Source organism: Ictalurus punctatus, chromosome 4, assembly GCF_001660625.3.
Source record: "Ictalurus punctatus breed USDA103 chromosome 4, Coco_2.0, whole genome shotgun sequence".
NCBI lineage: Eukaryota > Metazoa > Chordata > Actinopteri > Siluriformes > Ictaluridae > Ictalurus > Ictalurus punctatus.
Window position 1 is genome coordinate 25,083,937 of NC_071284.1, and position 26,777 is coordinate 25,110,713.

General features: G+C 37.8%; 1 protein-coding gene across 1 annotated transcript; it reads right to left on the reverse strand.

The window, feature by feature from the left end:
* Nucleotides 1-220: 220 nt before the first annotated feature.
* Nucleotides 221-21,460, reverse strand: slitrk3a (SLIT and NTRK-like family, member 3a). The gene is made up of 4 exons (XM_017465227.3): nt 21,132-21,460; nt 20,686-20,784; nt 16,870-19,540; nt 221-1,534 (listed from the first exon to the last, which is right to left on the reverse strand). The coding sequence occupies exon 3, from the start codon at nt 19,489-19,491 to the stop codon at nt 16,879-16,881; it is 2,613 nt and encodes an 870-aa protein (XP_017320716.1). The 5' UTR covers nt 19,492-19,540; nt 20,686-20,784; nt 21,132-21,460; the 3' UTR covers nt 221-1,534; nt 16,870-16,878.
* Between the last annotated feature and the right edge of the window lie 5,317 nt (nt 21,461-26,777).

Below are 26,777 nucleotides of genomic sequence, written 5' to 3' on the forward strand. Positions count from 1 at the left end.
CGAAGTATTGGCACCCTATGCGTCCGGCACTCGAATGTATTGGCGCTCTACGCCGTCAGCTCGCGAAAGTATTGGCGCCCTTAGCATCCCGCTCTCAGAAGTATTGGCACCCTACACCGTCAGCTCTTGAAAGTATTGGCGCCCTACACCATCGGCTCTCAAAAGTATTGGCACCCTGCGTGTCCAGCTCTCGAAAGTATTGGCGCCCCATCCCGGTTTCTCCACTTCAAGCACCACGTACATTTTCTTCAGGAAATGTACCGGTCTATTTTCAACTTATCGCTGGATGAATAGTTAATCAGGTATGGAAAATTATCCAAATTTCCCCTTCCTATCTGATCTGCCAGTCTCTCCTACTGTACATATTTGGTGGAGAATACAGTTATTTAATTGAAATATCTGAACTTTCCTTACATATAACAGTGGAGACACAGAAGCGATTGGAGGGGACTTAGTGCAATTTTATTTACAATATGTACACAATCAAAATAGAAAGGGTCATCATGAAGGAGAGGAGTGAAGGGAATGCAAGGTGAGTTGATGGTGGCCTGATGATCCATCTTTCCAGCTGAGATTGTCGTGAGGAGAGAAAGCTGTGCACCATCATGGCAGGGTTCCCATGTACGAGAAAATCATCCACAGAGCGGGCAGTGGTGAGGGGTAACCAGGGAGTGTTGGCGTTCTTATTAGTGGAGTCTTCTGAAAGAGTTCACAAAGAAACACGGAGTAAGCCGTTTTGTTATAAAGGAGACTGCTCACCTTGCTGCTCCCAGCATGCCCTTTTATACTCTGCCCCTGTCTCCTGGATGGTAGAGAGCCGTTGCTGCAATCAGCGATCACCAATCATGTGTGCTTTGGACCGCCCCACCTTTCAGCCATGCTCTAATACTGTCCAAAATACTAGGGGTGCGGAAAGGACAGTTCCCTTTCCTTGTGGGGCAGTTGTACGAGGAAAGTTCTTCCTCTTTTGGGCGTGTACCTTCGATCCGATGTCACAACTTGAACAAAACCACAAGGAAAATTAGCTTTTTAAATCATTTATCATTTAATTTTTCAATCATTTCAAACATTTAATAAAGTCTCATCTGTTCTTAAAGATATGTAAATGATTGTTTACAGTCTACTGGATTGAATTAGTGATCTTGTTACAATGCTCTTAAAATAATGTTTCACAATATACTTTCTTTGTTTTTTTATGCTTCCTTGTTTTTATATTGTGGTTATTAATCACTTTGTGAGGTCTGTTCTAGAAAGGTGCTATAGAAATAAAAATTACTTACTTACTTACTTACTTACTTACTAGTCTTTGCCTATATGATAATTGGCAAACTGTAGTCTTGCAAAGGCTTTTTCCTGGCACGCCTCCCATGCAGGTCAAATTTGTGCAATTTCTTTCTGATTGTAGATGCATGCACTTTGACAGCAACAGTTGCAAGACTTACTAGCAGATCCTGTGATGAATTTTGGGGTTCTTGGGGACTTCTTTTTGCATCAGAGGTCTGCTTTTGGGCTGAATTTGCTGGGACGGCCAGTCCTGGACACATTGGCAGTTGTTTGAAATGTACACCATTTGTAAATTATTTTCCTTACAGTGTAATGATGTATTTCAAATAATTTGTAGATCTTTTTAAATCCATTGCCAGACTCATAAGCATCCACAACCTTTTTTTTTTCTGAAGGCCTTATAGAACTCTTTAGATCTTGGCATGATGACACCACACACCTCAATAGTAAAGGGAACACCAGACACTAGATATACACCTGACACTAGATACACCAGAGAACACCAGACACTAGAGGGGTATAAATAATGACATGTTCCAACTGCACTCCCTAAGCAGATTCTAATCACTGGCACCCAATCTTGATTATAATTTTATAAACACCTGATTATAATTTTATGGATTTGAAGGTGTGATAAATGTAGAGGTGTACTTACTTTTTCCATGTGACTGGTCTGTTTTCTGTTCATTTAAATTGTGAAAATTTCTACAAAATGTAAATTTTATGTATCATTTGATAGAGTGTATCAACTTAATTAATAGGCACTGTTTCAAAGAAGATCAAATGTTTGCTTTTCAAATATGTAAAAAAAAAAAAAAAAAAAAAAATCCAACAGTTTCCATGGAGGGTACTTATTTTTTCACAAGACTGTATATAAACACTTTGCACATTTATGTTCCTTAGACTTAGAACTTAAGTCCAAATGTAATGCTCAAGATTGCTGCCATTATCAAGAATTAGGGTCAATTTAGAATGGGAAGGGTTCAAGTCTCAGTCTTAATTTTTTAGGGGGTACCTAGGTAAGTATAGTGTGCATGCAGAGCATTTCAGGTTTGAGACTTTTTTCAAGGGCTAGCTTTGAAGAATCAGCCTTCATGGTAGTGGTTGCTCAGTGGTTAAGATGTTGGGTTACTGATTGGAAAGTTGTGAGTTCAAACTCTAGCACCACCAAGCTGCTACAGTCGGGCCCTTGAGCAAGGCCCTTAATAACTGCTCATATGTATAAATGAAATAAATGTAAATCACTCTGCCAAATGCTGTAAATGTGTTTTACAAATGAACAGAGTCATTAACCGAGCTATGTTGTTTCTCCTGTGATAACAATTTTTGTTCCAAAGAAAAGAATTTCACTGTGCTCTAATGTATATGTGACCAATAAACACTCATTATTATTATTCGTTCCAAGGAGCTAAGTCCATCCTGAGCTGAGATATTGAGGTTTCTGTAAACAGCTGTATAACCTAAATTTGTTGTGTGCCATGACATAAAAATGACTGTAATATAGGCGGTTATGCAATGTCAATACATACAGGTAATCACTCAAAACAATTGAAAAATTAAAAACGGTCAAGCAAACAACTTTGCAATTATTGGACCACTTGAGATGGAATGACCCCAGAGACACATGACAATAGAAATGATGACAAAAGAATATTTCTTTTAGTTTTATATTTATAATGTCTGGGAAGTCTGTTGCCATGGTAACTTGCTGTATGCTCTCTCTCTCTCTCTCTCTCTCTCTCTCTCTCTCTCTCTCTCTCTCTCTCTCTCTCTCTCTCTCTCTGTGTGTGTGTGTGTGTGTGTGTGTGTGTGTGTGTGTGTGTGTGTGTGTGTGTGTGTGTGCAAATCAAACAATGCAGTGCATTTTAGGTATTTCAGGTCACCTAGGATACATCATTTGTACTTTACCTATTGTGGTGCATTATGGGATTAAAATAGTCCACTGGATATGTTGGTGTTTTCTGAAAGCACTACAAAATGACAGATTGTTTAGTTTTAGGCACAGTAATTGTTTTAGTAGATTTTTTGACAAATATAGGTAGAGGTGTTGTTTAAGCGTGGACATCACTATTCAGTTCAGCAATGGCAGCTTTAATGGTCAAAACCCTAGGTGAGGAATATAAGGATGTTTATATTGTTTTTCTGACTATCATGAACTCAGGAACTCTTTATTGAGGAATGAATACTTCAAACTTGTGAAATAGATGTTTGTTTTAGTGTTCTGTGCATGTAGCAAAGCATAAGAAAAACATACAAATTGTTTTATCTTTACTGAATGCTTGTGTGCTAAGATGTTGTGTGCTAAATTCATGTATTATATATATATATATATATATATATATATATATATATATATATATATATATATATATATATATATATATATATATATATATATATATATATATATATATATATATAAACTGGTATAATTGTTATTTTTTTCATCAAAACTATTTATAAGGCCACCCACACTGTGATTTACCTTAAAATCTCCATAGACAGCAACAAGACTCCTACAGAAAACTTTTCTCCTATATTCAGCATGTAAGATTGAGAATTCATTGGCTAAATGGTAAGCTCATAAAACTCTCATTTACTGTTGGTTCTAAAATGCAAAAGTGCATACAGTGCATGTAGATAGGTTTTAAGTGATCGTGTACTATGTTACTAAATGTTCTAACTAGTAGCTATAGTAATTTACACAATTCAGCTGTGGTAAGTGGAACATGGCTTGTCAGGTTGAGAGATTAGAATTTATAATCCAAACAGCAATCTCAGTGCTCTATAGTAGTGATATTATGCTGTCTGTAGATGACATCAGTCTTGGGGGATAAAATAAGTTAATTAATTAATTAACTGATTAATTATACTACTACTACTACTACTACTAATAATAATAACAATAATAATAATAATAATAATAATAATAATAATAATAATAACTATTATTATTATAGTTTTACTATAGTTTTTCCTTTCCCCACAGTCTTAATTTTTTTTGTGTCTGCTCTTAAATGAAACATCCCATGCCCACAACTGTTTTCTGAGATCTTCTGTGATCCTAGTCTCAGTGTACACTTTTAAATGGAACACAGCTTTAGTGTGTGAGCCACCAGAATTAATTAGCTTAACAGTGCTCATAAATAAATAAAGAAATAAAGAAATAAACAAAGAAAATGTTATATAGGAGATACATTATGTTGTATGGGTGGACAATGGGTGGTGAGAAAATGAGGGGAGAAAACAAAAAGTAAGAAACATCCTTGTGTATGTATGTTATCTTCAAGACACTGTAAAAACTAAAATATCAAAGGGGAAGGATGAAGACTTCCATAATATGTTTCTCAAATAAGTCTGGACTTTGATCCTTTGCTGGAAAAAATGACCTGCAAAAAAGGCCTGAAAAATGAGCCAGACTGTTAGATAGGCCAATGCTTACTGCATACATAAAGTTGCTTTATTCTCATCTCCAATAAGACACACAATATTGTTAATGCTGACACAGAGCCACAGAGAATGATGTGCATGTTGACCTTGTGAACAACCTCAATGTTCTTTCTTTTTCTTTATCCTATTATGAATAATCACAGCTCACAAATATTCACATCTAAGCATGTACAGTACTGTGCAAAAGTGCAAAAATACACATACAGTACAATGAAACGTTGTAGGGCTAAGATGCCTTCAAAAATAATGAAATTAAATATATATTTAAAATAATATAAAGTGCAATAAACAGTAATAAATGAAACAAATTCAATATTTGGTATGATGACCGTTTGCTTAAAAATAAATAGTAGTCTCAGGTACTACAACTTTGTGCAGTTTTATAAGGAAATTAGCTGCCGAGTTTTACTGAGCATCTTGCAGAACCAGCCACAGTTCTTCTGGAGACTTTGACTATCGCACTTGTTCTAATTTTTGCAGCAAAATCCAGCAGCCTTCTTTATGTTTTTTTTTTGTTGTTGTTTTTATTTTTTGTAAGTAGTCTCTTACATAATATGCTGCTTTCTTTACCGACATACATTTTTTTTTCTGTAACATTTAATTTTGCACTGGAAAACTAGTCTTAGGAAATCTAAAATGTTTTTGTACTGACTCAAAAATGTAGAAGTCATAAAAGAAAATAAATATATAACATAGTTTGTACTTAAACAAAATCTGGTGCCTAAGACATTTGCACAGTACTGTATAATTAAGTATGATCACAGGACACACACACACACACACACACACACACACACACACACACACACAAGTGCTTCTGTAGATTTTTTTCAGTGCACAGCCAGGCAATTCGAAGCCAATCAATACTCCCAGCTGTGTGTGTGCTACACTGTAGGTAGGAAACAGCAGGGAGCAGCGGGAAGCTAACTAATGTGCGGAATAAAGGATGCAGATGCTTGAAAGTAAAAAAAAAAAACACAAGATGGCAAAAGCATTTCCACACCGTTCCATGAACATTTGGCTCAAACTTGTGCAGGCAAGATTGTCACCAATCACATTCTGTTACTCCATTTTCCATCTCCCAGCCTTCAGGGGTGAGATGGCAGACTATAAAAACATAAGACATTTTCTTCCTCCAAGCAGGTGAATAACAGACTGTACATTTCCTTCTAGCACTATCATTATTCTACTACAGCGGGAAACAACACTACACCTACATGGCAGCTAGAATTCTTCACTGTCAAGTGCAATTACTCTTAGGATTTTGGTATGCTAAGTCCTATACCCACCGTGTAGCCTGTATTCTTTACATTCTGTGCAACATGCAAATATCATAATTACAATTCATAGTATACTCTCCACACTAAACAAGGAATAGGTACCAAGGAAAAGGTATAAGTGAATTTAAATGTCTATTATTAAATATTTACTGAAATGAGAATTTTCTACAGTTAATACTAACACAGCTAATCTAAAAGTCTTTTATCTATAGGTTTAACAGGCTTATCTTTCAAGTGCACAAGTACTTAATAAAGTGATCATTTTGACTCCTCTGCTAACAGTTCACAAGATCCACAAAGATTTAGATTTCTTATTTCATTGCTATTCTGTATTTTTTGTCTATGGCAATAAGTGATTAAACTGTAATAAAATATAAGAAACTACATATGTTCAAAAACGTTTGCCAGTGTATATTCCTACAATTTAAGCAAAGCATCTACTGTTTATTAGTAGCTGTAAAAGAATTAAAGGAAACAGAAATTAAAACCAGAAAACTTGAGTATTGTAACAGATGAAAGGCACTCTACACTGATTCTAAATTCATCATTGTTTGTAAGCTAGTAATGATGATTTTGTATGTCCCATTTTTTCTCTCTTTTTTCAATGTCAGTTCAAATCCAGATTGTAGGGCCACATATATCTGTGCCCCTTCCTCTGCCCTATCCTACACACATTTCCAACTGAACAAAACTAATCCTGAAAGTTAGCAAACCTGGTTTAGTATTGATAATAAAATCTCTCTCTCTCTCTCTCTCTCTCTCTCTCTCTCTCTCTCTATCTCACACACACCACACACACACACACACACACACACACACACACACACACACACACAAGTGGATAGAAAAGTGATATGGAAAATGGCTTTCTGTTCAGTACTAAAAGATACACAGAACAGAACATAATATGGAACACAATACTGAATTAAAACTCAAATGCTTTTAGCACCTCTCTAAGTTTTCTTTCTCCATTTCTCTATAAAACACATAGACACAACTTAAGTCCAACTGTTTTGTCAATATTTATGTGGGGAACAATTGCTTGTATTCAGACATGGGTTCCACAGCTGCTTTAAGTTGACAGTAAACAAAATGCTTGCATGTAGTCTACTCAGAGTTTTCCAAATTTTTATTGACTAGAAGCAACTGAAACAAGCTTGCTTGAATAAAATCTAGACCACTGCCTTGGTAACAGACCATTGTTTTTTAGACAAAAAATAAATAAATAAATAAATAAAAAAATGGGGGTAGAACTGTTAGAGTATAGAAGAAAAACGTGTTTATATAATAAGCTGTTTTTTAAAAAGTACTTGATCCAGCACATCCTATCATTTTGGATTTCATTTTATTTTATTATATATTTTGTGTTGATAGATAATTGCAACTTAATGTAGTCATGAGATACTAAATCTAGATGATGAAACCATAATGTGCAAGCAGAATGTAAAATATTTTATCATGCTTTAAATTTTGATTTACCAAATAAATAAAATAATGTCAATGGTTTTATTAATTTAACATGCTCTCCTGTCAAGAAAACATGACATTGGTTTGAAGGATAAGCTGACTGAGCATTTATACTCTACAGTTTTGGCTTACATTAAGTAAGAGTTGATCATAAAAAATTGGTCCTTGAGATAAGCGGTGTCTCCAATTAAAATGCTGTCTCCTTAGATGTCCTCTCGGCAAGGATAAAAAAAAAAAAAATCATTTAATTTAAACAGAGAATACTATTAACATGGTGTGTCAATTGTTATGCATTTAATATTGACTTCTAGTTACAGTCCATTTGTAAATGTATTTAAAGCCCAAAACATAAATTTAAGTGTAACATTTTAGTTGCATTTGCTATATACTATTCCTTGCTTGAGCCGATATCACACAAGAAAAATGCTCTTAAGTCCAAGGTCAAACTTAAACTGAAACTGAGAGCAAAGTCCACCCTGTGTGTAACTCTTGTATAACAGAACAGTACTTAAGTTTGTCTGACTATCGATTTGTGCAATTTCATTACTAAATACAATCTTATACTTAACAGTGGATCAATATTTTTTGCCATACCACAGCAATAGGTGTCTATGAAAAGACGAGATTTTAGGAACTCTAAAAAGAAAAGAGATTCTGAGGGAGATTTCATGTGACTTTATCCCAGCGATTAACTGGCTTATTTGTTGAAATTGCTGAAATGCTCAGAAAATGTGCTAGGTTGTCATATGGCAACAACACATTAAAATCAGGCACTAGTTTATGTAGTTATATAAACCTACATCAAAGATCACCTTTGGCTGAATTTTAAAGTTTTAGCTAAATAAAAAGATAATAATGAAAAATAAAAAAGCTTTTCTTGCATCAATTTTACAATATACAAAATGTAACAAATAATGAATAGGTCAATTTACTGCAGTCTGTCAGCCTTTTGAAGCAAAGCAACAGCCATGTTCAACCATAAATCAATATTAATTTCTGTTCTGTTATTTATGCCATTGCAACAACAAAAGCTTGAAGCCATTAGGAATGCAAGACCAATTTGTTTTTGTACAAAAAAAGTGAAAAATTATAAAGAAATATGTACTCCTAAAACTACTAAAATAAAGCCCTGCAAGTATGAATGAATAAATAAATAAATAAATGAAGTTGCAATTAATCATATGAGTCAATTTTTCCTACCTCTCATTTTACACTAACTATGCATAATTTAATATGACAATATTAATATGTCTGATTGTGAATTCTCAAGAACAGAACAAAGCAATAGCAAATCAAGAACAAAAAGATATATATACTTTTAAGCACTGTAATCTCTGCACTGCTGAAATTTTACACCGGAAGTGACCACCAACCCCCCGCCCCCGCACGCTGCTCACGTTGAATTAAAGCGCCAGTAGACAATTGAAAGATTTGAATAAAGATGAGTTGATAAAAAAGGTATATGTTGCACAGAAAAATATATTTGTAGTGTATTTCATATCCAGTTCATGTTAATATATAAAAAAGTTTATATTATATATTACCAGTTTGATGTTCAGTGATGAAGTAGAAATGCTTTTGTTTGTGGTGAGTGAATGTGAGACTAACAGTAGGTTTTTTAGTATTCAGTCAATGTTAAAATGAATCAATAACATTAAATAAGTTAAGAAATCTTACTTTAATCTTCAGAATTTAGTTAGAATGTGTTAATGTTAATTTCAGTAATGTGTTTTATGTTTATGAGATCAGTTACTGTGAAACAACTTGTTGAAATGGAGAGAAAAAAGTTTTTATTTGTATTTATGTAAAATGAATTATTATTATTTTATAAGAAGGCATAAAAGGCAGAACTACTGATATCACTCTGAATAATCGGTTATCGGTATCGGCTGAGAAATTTTGTATAGATGCAGCTATAATATATATATATATATATATATATATATATATATATATATATATATACACACACACACACAGTATCTCAGAAAAATACCCCTCACATTTTTGTAAATATTTGGTTATATCTTTTAACGTGACAACACTGAAGAAATTACACCTTGCTACAATGTAAAGTAGTGAGTGTACAGCTTGTATAACAGTGTAAATTTGCTGTCCCCTCGAAATAACTCAACACACAGACATTAATGTCTAAAAAGTTTGGACATGTGAAGATGTCCAAATAGGGCCCAAAGTGTCAATATTTTGTGTGGCCATCATTATTTTCCAATACTGCCTTAACCTTCTTGGGCATGGAGTTCAACAGAGCTTCACAGATTGCCACTGGAGTCCTCTTCCACTCATTCATGATGACATCACAGAGCTAGTGGGTGTTAGAGACCTTGTGCTCCTCCACCTTCATTTTGAGGATGCCCCACAGATGCTCAATAGGGTTTAGTCCATCACCTTCACCCTTAGCTTCTTTAGCAAGACAGTGGTCATCTTGGAGGTGTGTTTGGGGTCGTTATCATGCTGAAATACTGCCCTGTGGCCCAGTCTCCGAAGGGAGGGGATCATGCCCTGCTTGTACATGTTCGCATTCATGGTTCCCTCAGTGAACTGTAGCTCCCCAGTGCCGGCAGCACTCATACAGCCCCAGACCATGACACTCCCACCACCATGCTTGACAGTAGGCAAGACACACTTGTGTTTGTACTCCTCACCTGGTTGCCGCCACACATGCTTAACCCCATCTGTACCAAATAAGTTTATCTTGGTCTCATCAGACCACAGGACATGGTTCCAGTAATCCATGTCCTTAGTCTGCTTGTCTTCAGCAAACTGTTTGCGGGCTTTCATCTTTAGAAGAGGCTTCCTTCTGGGACGACAGCCATGCAGACCAATATGATGCAGTGTGCGGCGTATGGTCTGAGCACTGACAGGCTGACCCCCACCCCTTCAACCTCTGAAGCAATGCTGGCAGCACTCATATGTCTATTTCCCAAAGACAACCTCTGGATATGATGCTGAGCACATGTATTCAACTTCTTTGGTCGACCATGGCAAGGCCTGTTCTGAGTGGAACATTGTCCTGTTAAACCACTGTATGGTCTTGGCCACTGTGCTGCAGCTCAGTGTCAGGGTTTTGGCAATCTTCTTATGGCCTAGGCCATCTTTATGTAGAGCAACAATTCTTTTTGTTCAGATTCTCAGAGTTCTTTGCCATGAGGTTCCTTGTTGAACTTCCAGTGACCAGTACGAGGGAGTGTGAGAGCGATGACACTGAATTTAACACACCTGCTCCCCATTTACACCTGAGACCTTGTAACATTAACAAGTCACATGACACCGGGGAGGGAAAATGGCTAATTGGGCCCAATTTGAACATTTTCACTTAGGGGTGTACTCACTTTGTTGCCAGCAGTTTAGACATTAATGACTGTGTGTTGAGTTATTTTGAGGGGACAGCAAATTTACACTGTTACACACGATGTACACTCACTACTTTACATTGTAGCAAAGTGTCATTTGTTTAGTGTTGTCACATTAAAAGATATAATCAAATATTTACAAAAATGTGAGGGGTGTACTCACTTTTGTGAGATACTGTGTGTATATATATATATATATATATATATATCTTTACTGGGTCACAGGGAACTTGGAGCCTGTCCCAGGGGGCACAATCACACGCACACACATACATCCATCACAGGGCACAATCACACACACACTACAGACATGCCAATGAGCCTACAATGCATGTCTTTGTACTGGGGAAGGAAACCCCCGAAGCACGGGGAGAACATTAAAATTCTGGAAATCGAAACCTCAAACCTGGAGATGTGTGTGTGTGTGTGTGTGTGTGTGTGTGTATATATATATATATATATATATATATATATATATATATATATATATATATATATATATATATTATATATATATTTATATATATATATATATATATATATATATATATATATATATATATATATAAGTTAGTACAATTGGGAGTGTTTCAGCACTCAACCATGACTTTAGAATGAGTTACTTCATGACCCTTAGTAAAAGGGAAAGCACTAATGGCATGTATCATTGAGGAGAAGGGAGAGAGAGCAAGAGAAGGAGGGTGAAAATGGGGTTGGCAGTATTAGATGGAGAGCTGGAGAACAATGACAAGTGAAAACAAGCGACGAGAGTGATACACAACGTACCAAACAAAGTACAAAGATGGGTAATGTCAACATGTCCATCTGGGGACTTCAACACACCAACATAGAAAAGCCATTTGATACAACAAATCAGCCAATTATAAATTACATAAACAACAAGCAGCCAACTAACAATTGGCCCAGCAGAGCTTTAACAAGCCAAGATCAACCTCCAGAGGAAAGACCCAAAAGGAACAGCAAGAAAGTATGCCAACAACTGATCACAATGGAGCTTCAGACTATGCAAGTGAATTTACAGTCTACTAACCATAGTGATTTAAAGAAGGTTAAAGTATTTACACGCTCACTAATTGCATTTTTTCCATAAACACATGATCTACACACAGTACCACTATTAGAATTAAACAATGTACGTATAAATGCTGTGTTTTATCCAGGGTGGCCGAGTCTACAAATCATCTCCAGAATAAGCACAAAAACAAAACTCAACATAAGTCCCTCTCAAATGTATACACTTTTTAAATTCAGTATTAACTTTGGCTATTGTCACTATTATCACAGAGTGACATTATACAATTCATCTTAAACAAACAGTATGCCTATGGGAAAGATTCAATTTCTCTAAATAGCAATAGCTCTCATACCACTGCAAGTGAAATCTCAAATCTGATTGGTCAGAAGGTGTGCATTATTTTTGTACAACAGCACAGCTCAGCCAGTAACACCAGCTGTAACATGAATTATAGGTTTATATTAATGTACTCATTCATTATTGTTTCTAAAGTAACAGCTTATGCAGAGAGATTTATATGGAAGGCACTCTACATAATCTAAGACTGATATTAACCAGAGTAAAAAACATGTTTTAGCAAAGTAAAATGTATAATCATTGATGGGATGATGTTTTTTGTTAGGAGACATTTATTTAACATTTATGTAAAGATTCTTGGTTGTAAGTGCCTTGTGACAGTCATGGTGCTTTGCAAAGTTTTCCAGTAGGAAACTAGAAAGACAGCAAACCAAGCAGGTGAGGGAGTCTAGTGAGGGAAGAACTGTTTATCATGGCTATAACAAGAGAGAATGATAGCAAGAACTAACTTGTCTCTCGTATATTCCACAGCATTAACTCTAACTAGAAACCATTAAAATGTGTGATGTGTTGTTCATTAATAAAGTAAACCGTGTACATAGAGATGCACCGATGTATGGGCCAATAATAGGTATCGGCCGATAGCGTGAAAAATTGCCTTTATCGGCCGATACGGATTATTGGCCCATACATCGGTGCATCTCTATTTACAACGTTTAGTTTAGTTTATAAACATTCTATGATCATGGCTGATTATATCCTGTCAATAAAAAGAGGGCAGGAAAACACATCGATTTCCTGCTGTGTGTAAAGATGGTATCTCTGGGGTGGAATGACAACAAAACTGCAGCTCTGCACTGCAAAAACTTTACACCAGACGCTGCAACAGTGAAGCAGGAGTTTCGGCGTCGAGTCAAATTTTTTTTTTGCCACGCTGCTCAAGCTGCTTGCGCTGCTCGCGCTGAATTAAAGTGCCAGTACACTGTTGAAAAATTTAAATGAAGATCAAGTATATAATGCACAGAAAAAAAATATATTTGTAGAGTAGTATATTTCATATCCAGTTAATGTTAATATATATAAAAAAGTTTATATTATATATTACCAGTTTGAAGTTATTGATGAAGTAGAAATGCTTTTGTTTGTGGTGAGTGAGACTAACAGGAGTTTTTTTTTAGAATTCAGTCAATTAATACTGTTAATGTGAATTAATAACATTCAATAAGTTAAGAAATCTTACTTTAATCTTCAGAATTTAGTTAATGTGTTAATGTTAATTTGAGTAATGTGTTTTCTGTGTATGAGAACAGTTACTGTGAAACAACTTGTTGAAATGGAGAGAATAAAGTTTTTATTTGCATTTCTTTCAGAATTGTGGAATTAATTATTATTAATTTAAAAGAAGGCATAAAAGGCAGAACTATCTGTACCGGCCGATATCAAGAATAATCTGTTATCGGTATCGGCTGAGAAATTTAGTATCGGTGTATCTCTATTTGTAAACATTGTTGGAAAATTGCAGTGGTATAATTGCATAAGCACAATAACTCACTCACTGTGCTGTTATACCAAACAAAACAAAACAAAACCTCTGCTTCACACTGAGTTGCATCATTCCCCCCTTGTGTGCATTATTTTTGCATAACCTCATGGTCTGTGAGTTATTCATTACTTCTTACATACTATATGGTCATAAATAAAGTATAGCTATGAGAATAGAGAGTAGACCAATTCACTGCTGTACAGTATAATACATAGCCTACTGTTTTTCTTTGTTATACATTTGCTGTACTTACACAACCTTATCTTTTGTATCATTTTATCATAACCACAGCACATGCATGTGTTATAGCTAGTGCATTCACTGTTTGACTTTTGTTATATTGTCAATTGGTATATAATTTAACCAATAACACTGTCTCAAATGTAGACCAATTCTGTGGGAAAACTGCAGACCTGGCAACACTGCTGTTATCCAAATTAAAGAGTAAAAGTAGCTGTTCAAAACAGCTTCAAAGTAAGCACAGATCAAAATTTCTTTAAATATTTTTTTTCTCACTCTTTCACACACAAATTTAACACAGGCCAGTCAAAATGGTTTGTGCGTTTGTCTGTGTGGGCAAAAATAAAACTGTTTTTTTTTCACATATAACAAATGGCCACTCCAGCACAATGGCTAATCCCACATATATCCTGCTGTTGTGATAAATAATACACTTGAGAGAAAAATTTCACATTACAGAAAACAAATCCATCATGTTGGTCTTGTTAAACATATTTATCAGTGGGGGAAATGGAATCATATGCTAGCCATTGATACAAACTATGGAAGTTTAAAAATAAAAGAGAAAGATTATGTATTTTCAGTGTTATTGATACCAACTGTAAACAAACAAACAAACAAACAAACAAACAAACAAACAAAAAAACACTGAGCAAGCATGTGATATCACCAGGAAAATATAAGTGGCTATAAGTTGCATGTCACAGCAGGGTGCTGTTCAAAAAACTGCATTTATATTTAATTGAAAATGGTATATAAATCAGACAATCTAACACTGATCTTTTGGAACTGACATTGATAAAGCATAATCATATTGGGACTTTGGACTATATGGACTGACATGATTCATCATTGCCTATTCACCTTTTTTTAGTCATCCTGGTCACGTTGAATGTCGCACCATAATAACTCAAGGTGAATGGACTTGTGTTGTAATCTTGAAAATGATGATCATATGATGTGCTCAGACAGAACCTGAATTCAAACCTGCATGTACAGACCTATACATTTGGAAAACAAAACAATCCAATATTTGCAACACAAGACTGCTGAAGAACTTTTGTTCTGTAAACAGAGAAGACAAATGGTTTGAAAGATGAGGCGATCTATGTCAGTCTCACGAAGAGTCTCAGAATGGAGAAAACAATCTGAGCACCAGCTTCTAATTAATGTTGTACTAGGATATTTACAGTACACACCACTCAACACCCCCAGAACCCAATGCCATGTCAGCATCTTTATGTCACATGAATGAATAAATGTTAAATGACTTTCCATCAAGCAGTAGAGTGGACCTCTAGTATGTGGCAAAGCAACATTATAAGATAAGTCACCACTATGACCAGTTACATACTACATGCATTTACTGCTTCATCCTCTGTACCAAAGAGACTGACCTAAAAAAGCAGTAAGTGCTTTTATTGAATTAATTTGTTGCTTTCACACTGTGAACTGTGCATTGCACCAGCACTTTTAAATGTAAACTAAATGAAAAAGGTTTCCAACATATTCTTTTTCCTAAAGACTCAAAAATATAGAAAGAAAGAAAGAAAGAAAGAAAGAAAGAAAGAAAGAAAGAAAACAAGATTCTTCCTCTTATATGTCTCTCCCAAATGGTCAGCCATAAATTTTTGGCACCAAGTCCTGTAAATTAAATTCTAAGCTGTCTTAATGTTGCCCTCCTGTGGAGAGAATAAGTAGTGACAACTGCCATTGACAGCAAATCTCGCAGGTTAGACAGCCTGTGTTTAGTGTAGTGTTTAGCCTTCAATTGATTTAGTCTGAATGTGCCATCTACCATAATTTAGATCTGCTTAAATTCTTACTCCTTAATGTGTGTGTGTATATTATAGGAACTGATGGCCTATATTGGCCCTGCTTTCCATTGAATAGCAGCGGTAGGTTTATTTGATGCACAGCGGCAGACCTCAGCAGGTTTAAAGGCATTTTATAGCTTGCCTTACAGGAAAAAAAAATGCAGCACCACATGCCATCACCATAGCACTACATGAATTGTATTTCTCCCAAACGGTATTGATCAATGCCATTTTTATTTGATTTAAGTGGGTCTGTTCCCCCCTTGTTTTATTAAGAAGGCTAAACCAGACGCATAATCACTATACATGGATTTAACATTACCTTTACAATTAAATTCTCACTGAAATTACAGAATAAATATATGCACATTTTCTTTTTAAATCTTTGTGTGAGAGAGAAAACAGTAAAAGTGTTTCCTACAAAGCCGTTAGTGGTAATATCCAGAAGCATGGTTGTCTTACGAAAGTGCGTTAAATTCCATAAAATCTTGAGTGTTATGTATTCACAAACATTGATCCTTGGATGCATCTCTGCAAGAGGACTTTTCATGTCTGTTTTTGATAATATATAAAATAAATAGACCACCAAACATTAATGCATTGCACAGTATCTCCATTGAAGGTGAAGTATCTGTTATTTTCAGCAGTACCCACCCTTGCAGTTGAATGCATGCAGCAAGCTGCAATATTCTACAAACTGTGCCAGGCCTTTGGGCAAATATCCGAATGTGTGTGAGTGAGGAAAAAAAGGTGAAGATGTGACGTTTCTCCCGCAGTCATGCGGCTGTAATGCTGTGTCACTCTCTACCCATGCCACCCACAAACAAATCTGTTCCATATAAAAATAAGGGTCATCACATTGCTGGCTACTCTGAAAAAGGCACTTCATTGAATATCTGAGTATGGCCTTTCCTCCAAAGTAATTTGGGGGAAAATATTTTTGTTATATATATATATATATATATATATATATATATATATATATATATATATATATATATATATATATATATATATATATATATATAATGCTTTTTTCAATATGTTAGTTGTGGTTGGGGGTTATGTATGGAAGTGAGCTTACTCTCTGTCATCAGAACCTATATGATTTCTCCAAGACTTCGAGGTAATCCGGCTTGGTTTGGAGTTTGGCCCTTAACTCGAGGTATTCATTTTGCTCTGGAAATTCCTTTCCCCCAGTGAAAAGTAGAGTTTCTTTTAATCTGGCATCTTGCTGCAAGTCGGGGTATTGCATTCCTGGAGGATGTGCATGTGCGATGTGCATGTCCTTTAATTTTGGAATTGTGCCATAAAGGCAGTCTACAAACCCCACGGTTGGAGTTGGTCTCTGGCTGTCAATCACTGTGGGGCAAAGCATGCCATTCTCATGAAATCCAGGCACATCTCCAGACTGATTGACCCTGACAATGGTGTTAAGTTGAGAATTTGACACAGCCATAGTCCACTCCTTCTCTTTCTCCAACAGAGTTCTATAATTACTGCTGTTTTCCTTTGTCTCTGAAAAACGTTCTCCATCTATTTCCCCTTCACGTGGTTTGTAAATGGGATTGTTGCACATCTGAGTAACAGGGTGGGGGATGTAATCATAAACATGGCTGGAGGCAGGTTTCTCAGGTGAGGTTTGCTGTTCCTCAAATATCCGACACTGCATCTGCATCCCAGTCAAATCCATCACTTCCTGACGCTTCTTGAATGGGAGTTTCTTCCTTCTCCTTAGTACAAAAGCAAATAGGCCAGCAGCAACAAAGACAGCAGAGATGAACAAGATCAAGAGACTGAGGATGAGAACCGAAAGTGGTACAGCTCCCGTGGAAGGGGTGTATCCTAATCCAGAGTCACTGGTGGAAGTCACATCATTAGCAAGTCCAGGAGAAGCAGCGGAAAATTTCATTTCTGGGCAGATAAGCTCGAGTTCCAGGGTGCGAAGGTCCTTGCCAAACGCAAACTCTGGAGTCTTGCAAATTACTTCTCCAACCACAATGACAGAGCTCAGTTTCTCTATCCACTGCTTGAGTGGAACAATGTCACACGAACATTCCCACGGGTTCTGGTGCAGATCAATCTGTACAATGGAGTCAAGGTGCTCCAGCACTCCACTAACAGGCAGATACAGAAAATAGTTGTTGCGTAGATTCAGCCTAGACAGGGAGGTGCCAACAAAAGCATCGACAGGAAGCGTGCGCAGCAGGTTGTCATTTAAAAAAACCAGCTGCAGGTTTGCCATCAGGCTGAAAGCAGCTGGTTGAATATCTCGAATAACATTGTACTCTAAATAAAGGTAGCTGAGCATCTGCAAACCACGGAACATTCCTGGAGTCAACCTTTCAATATCATTACCATTCAAGTATAAACTTTTCAAATTCGGCAGGTTGATGAAGGCACCTTCTTGAACATATGATATCCGATTGTTACCCAAATGGAGTAAATCCAGACTGGAGAAATTCCAAAAATCTGACCTGTATATTTTCTGAATCAAGTTCCCACTCAGATAGAGTTTTCTGGCATTTAGTGGCCGTGGCAAGAGCTCAGAGATGTTGTGAAAGCCTTTATCTTTGCAATTTACAGTGAGTCCCAAGTCATTGATGTGTAAATTACACATACATCCTGTTGGGCAGATGATGGGAATAGGTGGTCTCGTTTGATAGCCAGGTACAGGAGGTTGGTTTGGACCAGGATAAAGGCTTCGTGGAGTTGGTGGCGTTTTCGTAGGTCTAGGTCGTTTTGTTGGCTTAACATATCTCTCTCTGTACTCCACCGAGGAGGCAGTGTTATGGAAAGATGACAACATGGATGAGGGTTTGGTGGGCCACATGTTCTCATTACTGAAAGGTAGCCTCGGGATGCTGAGTTTTACCTCTATCTCAGCTTCAGATAGCAGGGGACATAGCTCGCTCCTTTTGATCTCGCGGAGATCCTTTCCATGAAAGTGAAATGGATACTCGCATGTGATATCACCCACGAGAGCTGTGTACGGTATTCTCTCCAGCCATGTTTTGAGCTGTACAATCTCACATACGCAGTTCCATGGATTTTCTTCAAGCTGAATCTCCATCAGACTATGACCCACATACTCCAACGTCCCCTTATATGTAAGAGTCTTTAGCCGATTGCCACGCAAATCAAGATGCGTTAATGATACAGACCTGAATAAAAAATTGGGGAGCATGGGTATCAAATTGTCATTCAAAATAAGCACTCTGAGTTTGTGCAGGTTTCGAAAAGCACCACTTTCTATTTTCTTTATGACATTGTAATCAGCCTGAAGGTATTCAAGGCTCTCAAGTCCAAGAAAAGTGTCATTTCTGAACACCTCCAGCTTGTTCTCATGTAGAAAGAGCTTTTTCAAAATACACAGCCCATTGAATGCACCAGCATGAATGTCCTGCAGTGCATTGTTCCCCAAATTGAGTGACACAGCATTGTTGAGGTGCAAAAAACTGTTAAAATACAACTTGCGCATGGAGTTCCTCTGCAAATTGAGCGTAAAGGGCCTTGTCCATGATTGGGAAATCTGGCTGACATTTATAAATCCTTTGCTGTCGCAATGCACATGAAAAATGCTCTCCTTGACTTCACAGTAGCAAGGGTCGAAGCAGGGCTCGTCTATTTCCTCAGACTCGTCCAGCAAGGGGATCGGCGTAGTCCACCCTAAAGCTATTGTGCTTAGCAGGGTTACCCACAGCATCCTTCCTCCAAGACCTGATGCAGTTGCAGCTGAGTGCCACTTCACTGCACTGAAACAGACATAGAGAGAAGAATAACTACTTGGGCAACTGGCTGCAATGTTTGCATCAAATTTGTGTAAATGTTTGGGGGATTTATATGCAACAATGACACATTCAAACATTGCCTTGCTCTATCATTGGGAAAATATATGATGTGTACATAAAATTGCAGCAACATGGCATGGAACTAAATCAATTAATCACCTTAATTACATACAATTCAGTACAAAAATCAGGATTAGCATCATGATGACATGATGTTCTAGTTATGTCGGGACATAGTACACGCCCATGTTTACAGCTAAATCGTTTGGTTTTCTGTAAAGGTCGCACATGTTTTTGGTTTTCCAGTGACAGTGCACATTTTCATAGCACAACTGTGACTCAAATTAATCATGTTGGTCTTCACATCTATCAGATCAGACAGGAGCTCTCATCTTCTCTCATGCTATCTCTTGTTCTCTCTCATCCACCCACCTTCACGCACACACACACACACACACACACACAGTTAGTGGGACAGAGCAGACATTTAGCAACTTAACACTTCAGGCAGTGCTCTGCACCCTGCCTTCTATTCTTCTGATTTTACAGCAGAAAGACCCTTATGTTAGCTTTCTTTATCTCACAATCCTCTGACAGATAGAGAGAGAGAGAGAGAAGAATAGATAGAGATAGATGCTGCTGCTTCCCCCAGAACATCTCCTCTCAGATCGGCGATGCATATCTAAGTCTCTTTGCTTTTCCACACACTGAACACACTTAATTGGCTATTGGCACATTGGTGGAGATGCTAATAGATGAGATCTGCTAAACGTGTTACAGTACAAGACACTAGACAGTGTGCTATATTGTCCCAGACATGCTGACATTTGATCAGAAATGTGCTCTCAGAATGGATGATAGATTCCATTAAGCATGCATGCATAATAGGGGAAAATGGTAGTTGCTGCCTTAGATGAATAGCACACTTTGTGCCAGGCAAAGCCTATGCCTTGGCATTTCCTTGTGTGTGTGTGTGTGTGTGTGTGTGTGTGTGTGTGTGTGTGTGTGTGTGTGTGTGTGTGTGTGTGAGGATGCATTCCCAAATACCAAATGTAATGATCGCCTCATAAGACAATGTCACTTCTATTCCCAATACTGCAGGTACCTACTCTGGGTTTTTTTCAGTGGGCTCCAACTTTACATCTCCTGTGCCAGGATGGATGTAGAGACAGGTGCTCCGGAGGTTTTAGACTGGAGGGAGACATGCACTGAAACAAAAACCAAAAAAAAAAAAAAAAAAAAATTCTTCTTTCCATAGAGTCCACCAACTGCAATATATCTCCATATCAAATTTGCACATGCATTATAACTCCATAACATATTCCTGTATAAACTATAAAATTGGACCTTTTCAAATGGTGATGGTGATATAAAGATTTTTTTTTTATTCCAAATGACAATCAAAGTAATGGAGCCTTTTTTCCTGCTGAGATTAACAATATCATAGAGAGGTCCTTCTGATGGCAGAAATCAATGAACAGAGAGCAGGTTTGGATTAAAAATAGACTGAGATGTGTTTGTCCTCCCACGTCCAAGGATTCAGGGCAACACTTACCTCTTTTCCTAATGGATTTCAGTAGCTTCCAAGTTTAAAGCTTTAAAGCTTGCTGGATGTCTCCGTTTTGAGCATCATCTCCTGTGTTGAATTCTGTCTTTCTCTATCTCTCCTTGCTCTTTCCACGCAAAGGAGGGAAAGTGAATATGTGATTGGAATGCAATGTCCTTTTTTTCCTCTGTTAGGTTGATTTATGGTTGCAGTTCAGATGCAGAAGCGACTGAGATACAGCTTAAATCACGTCCGTAGTACAGCAGCAGCATCAACTCATTGTGGATTCGCAAAGAGGAGACGTGGTACATCGGCACAATGCGAGACCTCACTGTGAAATGAGCTTGAAGGAAAGTGAGCAGGAGGGAGGAGGAGAGATTGAAGGGAGGAGGAGGAGGAGGGAGTGCATCAGCCTTTCTTTATTGCTCTCTCTCTCTCACACTCTCTCTCTCTCTCTTTCTCTCTCTGCATGGTTATATATTTGCTGTGATTCAGCACATTACATCTCCAGGCGAATGTAATTGTGTGATTTTATTCTGGAGGAAAACTGGAGTCTGTCGTATCTGTACATCTACTGTTTTTAGTTTAATTGTATTCTGTTATTTATTCAGAACTATGCTATTCTATAAGGATACACAGCTGCGTACGATTGTGCAATCAATCTCTCTCTCTCTCTCTCTCTCTCTCTCTCTCTCTCTCGGTCTGGTTTCGATCTTTCTGCAGCAGGCTGAACTCATGAAAGGCTCTCTGTCTCCACACCGATCTCTCTTCAGCAGGTCTTTATTTTGCAAGCCTGTCCTGTAGTGGGCGACCAAGTTCTGTGACTCTACCCCCCCCCCCACCCCCCCCCACACACACACACACACAGCTCTATAATCACATACAGATATAGAAAGGATTCTAAAGGATTTATAATAATAATAATAATAATAATAATAATAATAATAATTATTATTATTATTATTATTATTATTATTATTATTATTATATGGTCACATGGTAGCACAGCACGTAGCATATTGATACTGAGCTTGTGTCCAAGTGGGAGTGGGTTTCCTCTGGGTTCTCTGGACTTGCTATACTAAATCACTCGTAGGTGTGGATGAGCATGCGATGTGTGTGCGCACTGTGCTCTGCGATGGCATCCCATCCAGGGTATTAATACCTGTCTCATGGCCAGTATTCCTTGTATAGTCTCCGGATCCACCAAGACTCTGACCAGAATAATAAAAAAAAAAACTTTGCTGAAAATGAATTATTCTTGTTCTTATTGTTGTTGTTGTTGTTGTTGTTGTTGCTGTTGTTGTTGTTCTTCTTCTTCTTCTTCTCTTCTTCTTCCTCTTCTTCTTCTTCTTATTATTATTCAAGAGTATTTGTATTAGTATTATTAAGCCATTCTTTTCTTCTTTTCTCAATTACTGTGAAGATTGTGTTCATTTATACTAACAGAAGATTCCTGATTACTTAAGCATTATAACCCAGACTGGAAAGGTCACAAGAGAGGAAGTGTGCGTTCTTGTCACTGCTCTGGGGGGCAGTTACACAACCTTATGCCCCAGTAGGACATCACCTGGAGGACTTCAGTTGGCCCTTCAGTGCAAAGAATGATATCAAGAGGCAAAGAGTGTATTTACTGCCAAAGAGAGAGAGTAGGGGAGAGAGCTCAGAGTGGTTATAACAGTGTGCTGAAGAGTGGCAGGTGCCTCTTGGTGAACAGCGGTGTATAAAGCTGTCACTCAATCTCCTGCAAGAGAGTCCTTTTTTATTTCTGTTCCTGTCAGGCTATCAGTCAGGGCATCCATTGCTCCGTCCATGTCTTTGCAGTTTCCAACTTGTTTCGCTCCATTCATGTCTATACTGGATTACTCCAGTCTACATTTTCCTCTTAATGTTTTGTGTACATCTCTTGTCTTTTCTGACCATTTTTCCACTGGTTATGGGTTTTATGGCAGATGGAGGATGGGAAGCTACCCGTAGCAGAATGAACAGTAGGGTCCAAAGTCTGCACCTCTTTTTATTTCTTTCGGCCCTCTAGATGATAAAATCCTTTTGGGAAAGAAGTAGCACACTCCCACAGACCTTCTCCAGTCACCATGAAATGTGTCAGACATTCTTCCTTAGCCTGTCTGCCATCATGTACTCTCAAAGCACAAAAAAATGGAATGTAAATGTACCAGTCAATCTCTAAGCAAGCTTTCCTTATGCAAAATTGCTCTCACTATTTTGCTTTCAGTGTCTCTTCCATCCTGTATGCATGCTAGGTGTACAAGTCTGTTTCTATTTATGCATTCTATTTTAACAAGACTGCATTATCATTCACTAGATGTCCAAAACATGGTATTGCTATTAATTGAAAATTGCAGGGATGATGGCACAGGAATTGTAACAACAAAAAAATTATATCAGTTAACCATGTGTGTTAGGAGATTACACATCTGACAGTTTTATGGTAGTATATGGTGTGGTAACAATCTAACAATAAATAAATGAGTGAGTGAATGATGTGTTTCAGAGACCCCTTGCTTTCCTCAGTCCTGTTATAGATCTGCAGTCCTTTGATTTAAATTTCTGGGCACTCGTATAAAGCTACCACATTCCTGATCATTATCAGTACTTTTTATTGCTGTTTTTGTTATTAGTCTTGTATGTTTCTCACATCAGTGCTCATAGTTCAAGAAATCTTTTATATGCCTTTTTTTGTAGATGTTATTCCGTAAAGTCTTGCAACAACTTTGAGCCAGATGTAGTGCATAAGCAGTGGAAATCCATCATTATAAACTAAATAAAACGGATAATGCACTAATCAAAAGCAGGGTTAGGGTTAGGGTTAGGGTTTTTATATGTTCATTCATTTAGGTGCATGCTCATTCATTCATTCATTCATTCATTCATTCATCTTCAGTAACCACTTTATTATCATCAAGGTCACAGTTAACTCACAGCCTATCCTGGTAATACCAATCCACCACAGTTCAAGTTCAAGTAATTTTATTGTCATTTCAACCATATACAGCTGGTACAATACACTGAAACAATGTTCCTCTAGGACCATAGTGCTACATAAAACACCACTCTAACCACATGAGACGACACAGAGCTAAATAAGATCTACAAACATTCTACATAAAGTGCACATGCAGATGTGTGCTAAAAACACAGGATAGTACAATACTACTAAAACAGGACAATAGGCACAGTAAGTGACAGTGTAGCGCGAAACAGTACACAGTTTCAGTGTGGAAGTGTCTGATATAACAGGTAGTGCAGAAGATAGGTGCCAAGGAGTAACATTATAATTTAAAAATGGTATAAATGTAAACATAACATGCTATGACTGAGTATTCAGCAGATTAGCTTATACCAAATATAGACATAGCAGTCATTGTGGTAGCAGCCAGGTAAAGTGTAAACTGTTCACAGCAGAGTGAACAGCAGTGGACTGCGCACACAGCCCTGGGGGCCCCCATACTCAGCGTGGTGGTGCTGGACATATTGTTCCCGATCCGGACTGATTGAGGTCTCCCAGTTAAGAAGTCTAAGATCCAATTGCAGATGGAGGTGTTCAGGCCCAGTAGGTTCAGCTTTCCAATCAGCTGCTGAGGAATGATTGTCTTGAATGCTGAACTGAAGTCTATGAACAGCATTCAAACGTTTGTCCTCCTTGTCTAGGTGGGTGAGGACTGGATGTAGGGTGGTGGCGATGGCATCATCTGTTGAGTGGTTGGTGCGATACACGAACTGCAGCGGGTCCAGTGAGGTTTGCAGCAGGGTCTTGATGATGTCGAGCCTCTCGGAGCATTTCATGATGATGGATGTGAGTGCAACGGAACGGTAGTCATTGAGGCAGGACACTGGAGACTTCTTCGGCACGGGGACAATGGTGGTAGCCTTGAAGTACTTTGGAACGATGACACTGTTCAGGGAGATGTTGAAGATGTCAGTGAAATCATCTGCTAGCTGATCTGCACATCCTCTGAGCACTCTGCCAGTAATCTTGTCTGGTCCAGCAGCCTTCCGTGGGTTGACTCTACGTAGAGTTTTCCTCATATCAGCCGTGGTTAGACAAAGCATCTGGTAGTTGGGAGGAGGAGTGGTCTTCCTATCTGCCACATCATTCTGCGACTCAAACCGAGCATAGAAGTTGTTCAGGGCATCTGGAAGGGACGCATCACAGTCACAGGTGGGTGATGTTGTCCTTTGGTTGCTGATTGCCTGAGTGCCCTGCCACATGCGTCGCATGTCGCCGCTATCCATGAAGTTGCTGTGGATTTTCTGGGCGTGTGCGCACTTTGCCTCTCTGATGGCCTGGGACAGTTTTGGCACTCACTGTTCTTAGGGCCGCCTTGTCACCTGCCTCGGAGGCGAAGTCTCAGGTCCCCAGTAGTGATCGCACCTCCGCAGTCATCCACGGCTTCTGGTTGGAGCGTGTGGTGATGGTCTTTGAGACGGTGACATCATCAATGCACTTGCTGATGTAGCTGGTAACTGATGCCATGTATTCCTCCAAGATGATGTAGTTGCTGTCAGTTGCAGCCTTCATGTCCCAGTCAGTGTGGTCAAAACTGTCCTGAAGAGCAGAGGTTAGGCTGGCTAGGTTTTCACCTGCTTCAAAACTAGTTTGTATCATCTGACGAGCAGTCTGTATGCTGGTATTAGCATAACAGAAATGTGGTCTGAGTAGCCGAGGTGGGGGTGGGGCTCTGCCCTATATGCACTGGGGATGTTTGTGTAAAAAAGATCCAGCAAACACACATGGGGAGAAATGTATAGGACACCATGTTCACATTCAATTGTATATGTGTTCTTAAATAATAAATATCAACTGGGCAATAATTTTATATTAGTTTTGGACAAGTTTTTAGTTGACAACCCAGACTTTTGGATGTATTTGTATATTCAGAAATTCAAAATTCTGTCCACTCCTATCCTTTGTCATTGTAAAGGTACAGTGAGTTTAAAATAATGTCAGTTTGTATAGTAGACATGGACGCATGTGAGTGAAGCATTAGTGTGTCCATGCAGAGGGATCTCTTCCTCTTTTTCTTCATTTCTTCCTCTTTTTTGGTCCTCTAGATAATAAAAATGCTTTTGGGAAGAAACTGGCACAGGCCTCCCACAGGCCTTTTCCATTCCTCCTGAGACATGTCAGAAATTTCTTCTTGGTCTGTCAGCTATCGTGGACTCTCAAAGCACAAAAAGGAACATGAACATGTCAATCAACCTCCACTCACACAGGCCTCAGGCCAAATTGTTCTTACTATTCTCTGTCAGTATCTAACATCTCACCACTCTCCCATTCAGAGTATACAGCAGGTTTCAAAATTGTACTTAATTCATTAGTTGTCAGACATGAATACATACATTTAACTTTTTTAGCTGTTTTAGAAATACTTGCACAGCAGTTGCATTTTGTACTAATTGCTGTGATCATATATTTCATTCAAATTGTAACATAGTATGCGCCTAACCCAATGTTGATAATTGCTGTATTTTGCTCTCTCCATTAGTATGAATTTCTTTGTTATACATTTTAATAAAAGCACACTGTTTTTAAATGATTTTAGTAAACGAAGAACTGTGTAAATTAGAGAACTCTAAATTAACAAAATGATTTGTTGTAATAACAAAATATGTAACTGAAAAACAGTTCTTGGT